Source organism: Bombus bifarius, unplaced genomic scaffold, assembly GCF_011952205.1.
Source record: "Bombus bifarius isolate JDL3187 unplaced genomic scaffold, Bbif_JDL3187 scf7180000009419_frag, whole genome shotgun sequence".
Lineage (NCBI taxonomy): Eukaryota > Metazoa > Arthropoda > Insecta > Hymenoptera > Apidae > Bombus > Bombus bifarius.
Window position 1 is genome coordinate 9989 of NW_022885105.1, and position 2891 is coordinate 12879.

The 2891-nt window shown below is 36.8% G+C and overlaps 1 protein-coding gene across 1 annotated transcript; it reads left to right on the forward strand.

Annotated features, from left to right (window-relative positions):
• The first annotated feature begins 400 nt into the window (after nucleotides 1-400).
• On the forward strand, nucleotides 401-1431 carry LOC117215151. Its single transcript, XM_033461574.1, has 3 exons — nucleotides 401-739; nucleotides 815-886; nucleotides 965-1431. Exons 1-3 carry the CDS (start codon nucleotides 641-643, stop codon nucleotides 1376-1378), a joined length of 585 nt encoding a protein of 194 aa, XP_033317465.1. The 5' UTR covers nucleotides 401-640; the 3' UTR covers nucleotides 1379-1431.
• Nucleotides 1432-2891: the final 1460 nt, after the last annotated feature.

Genomic DNA, 2891 nt, shown 5'->3' on the forward strand with positions numbered 1-2891 from the left:
GTTTGTGTTTAAACGATGAAATGAGGACTTCAAAGATAAAATTTTCTTTTTACTTAGTCGCGACTCTCTTTTCTTGACCGAAAAAATTAAGACCCCGAAACGCAAAATACTATACAAAATTTCTAAACGCAGTGACGAGCGCAATAACGAACGTAGTAATAAATTAATAATGGGCCGTAATAACAAACGATCACAAGAATTATGAACAAACTAATGAGCGAAGAATAATGAGCCGTAAGGAATGAACACTATAAAAAATGAACGAACGCAAATTATAAGAAGAATGGACACTATAATAATGAACAAAGAATAATGAACCGTAATAAGAATGTTCACCAGAATAATAATGAGCGCTGCGCTATGTTGCTACGCTTATTTATAATGCCATCCCCCACGGGGTGGTGGTCCACTGGGGGTACGCTTCCGTGGGAATCGGGATGTTGCAGTTTGGGCTTCTTGGAATCGTACGTGACAAAATGCAAATTCCATATTTCGACTTAGTTTTTATCAGTCCTGTGTTCCGCTGAGCTAGCGTCTAGGAGATTTGAAGCATTCCACGCTGATCTAATCCTTTCCACGAGAAACTTCCACGTGCTGTACCGTGGGAATTACCGGTGTTCTTCGGCGCGTGGAAGGGCTGATGGCTGCAGCATCATTATCATTTCAATGTTTACTGGGTAAACACGCGCAGCTCCGCTGCTCTCCCATAACAAGGACCTCCTCCTTCGAGTTGTTTTGCGTAAGTTTGGATGTTTGCATATTAAGGTTGTTTTTGTGATTTTGATTGTTTTTTCCTTTTTTGCTATTTCCCTAGGCTTCGGTGATCGACGTTCGAACAATGTTTGCGGAGTCGTTTCCATCAGAGGTTCCTTTCCAGACTTCCCTGGTACGTATTTAGTCTTGTTTTTAGTCCGCTTGATTCGTCCTGTTTCGTTTTATTTAAAATATACCGTGTTGTTCTCAGCCCAAGCGAAAGAGGGATTCCGAAGAACCCATGGGCGACTCGGGAGGACCAATCAAACGCATGCGGCCCTGTGATAAACCACGAGTATCAGAGTGGTTGGAGGAACTATTCAACATTGGTGCCGAGGCCGTGTCGAAATTGGGCTTTGACGATTTGGTTACTTTCGACGAGAATTTCTTCGATGCAGAGACCGTCGTATTGGAGAGGGAACCCCCTCTGGTTGAAATCGTTGATACCGATCGTTGCGTGAAAGTTCGTTTTGCGAATGAAATTCTCGAAGAGGTTTTGGAGGCACATCTTCGTCACCATGCTTCTGGGAGAAAGGGAATTTCCCCTGTTGTGCGCTATTGGTGTATGCGTGAGTTCAGCGAACTTTATCCCGGAGCTCCTTGCTTCGATTTTGATTTAGTGTAGCTGCTTCAATTTCGTTGGTTCGCTGTTTGATGTTCCTTATTATTATTAATTTTTTGATGTATTTTGTTTTGTGTTCAATATATATATTTTGAATGTGATAGTGTTAGGTTATCTATTTTACGTTTGTTATTTTTTTCAATTTTATATTTCCCCCCTTTTAATTAATTATATATATATATTTTTTTTTTACATTTGTAGTTGCGCATAGAATTTATTAAAGAAAAGTGTTAACAATGTGTTTTCATGATTTGTTTCTCGCGCCTGACTTTCATTAATCCCTAATATTCCTTTCGCCATGACGCGTGTAAATCCAACATGGCTGCTCATAAATGTCATCAGTAAAGTTTTTAGTGACGGGTCTTTAGTTTTGTTTGATATCGAAGTAATTTTTCGTCTGTCGCTCGTTTTTCCTTATTCTACCGCAATTAGAACATTTATTTATTAATATTGTTTTAAAGTGACAATAGTATAATATGTATATATATGTCGGAGATGAAATGAAAACCGGAGCCTTCCCTATGCAATTTTGAGAAAGCCTTTTAATGCTTTAGCCCAGATTTTATCATAACTGTAATTAAGTAATTGTCATCTGTAATTGTTTGACATTTGTGAAAAGCGAAAGTGGGTTCGAGGTGACAACTGGTCGCTGAACGTAGCCACGGTCACGGGATAAACGTTTTGCCTGACGAAGGTGTGGATCGGTTGTATTGTTCTCCCTAGAAATCACATAGAATTGTACTTTAGAGATGTCGATATAATGGGACACACGTTGTATGAGGAATCAATCTCCAGACAGAAACTGCCTAGCAACGGCGTTTGGATCTTTTTCGATGTTTCCAAGGAGTATATAACAAACTTTTGACAGATATTGCCTAGCAACAACGATTGGAACCTTCTCGATGTGTCCAGCGAGAATATAACAAACAAATGCAGTCGTATTACGAAAAAGATTTTAATCAGAGAGGCATTCGTGTGGTCGCCTTGGAAAGTGATACATCGAGTAATTTTTTCCGAGTGATTCAGCAAACGTATTTTTGAGTTATAAAATTGTTTAAAGTTTTCCCGTTGACCGTGTATTCGTTTGAACCCCGGATCATTGTTTATAGCGTAAATTAAATTCAATATTTGTAAATTTATCAATCGTTAATTTTCATTATTCGTTAAATTAGTAAATCGTAAGATATATTATTCGTTTCTTTATTGTTCGATAAAACTTATTATTCTTTAATCTAATTAATAATTTAATTTATCATTTGTTAATCAATCATATCATTTACAAAATTCATTATTCATAATATTTGTAAAACCTTGTTTATTCGTGTAAATATATTCTCTGTTTTGTAAAACAATGGCTAATTCAAATGAAGAAACATTACGTGATTCAAATCTTCATATTAACCCGACATATATATATATATGTTTATGTTGTGTGTCACTTCAATATGGCTAATGTTTTGTAATTCTTCGATTGCGTTATTTATTGTTTTGAGTAGTTTATTTTATAGAGTATTCG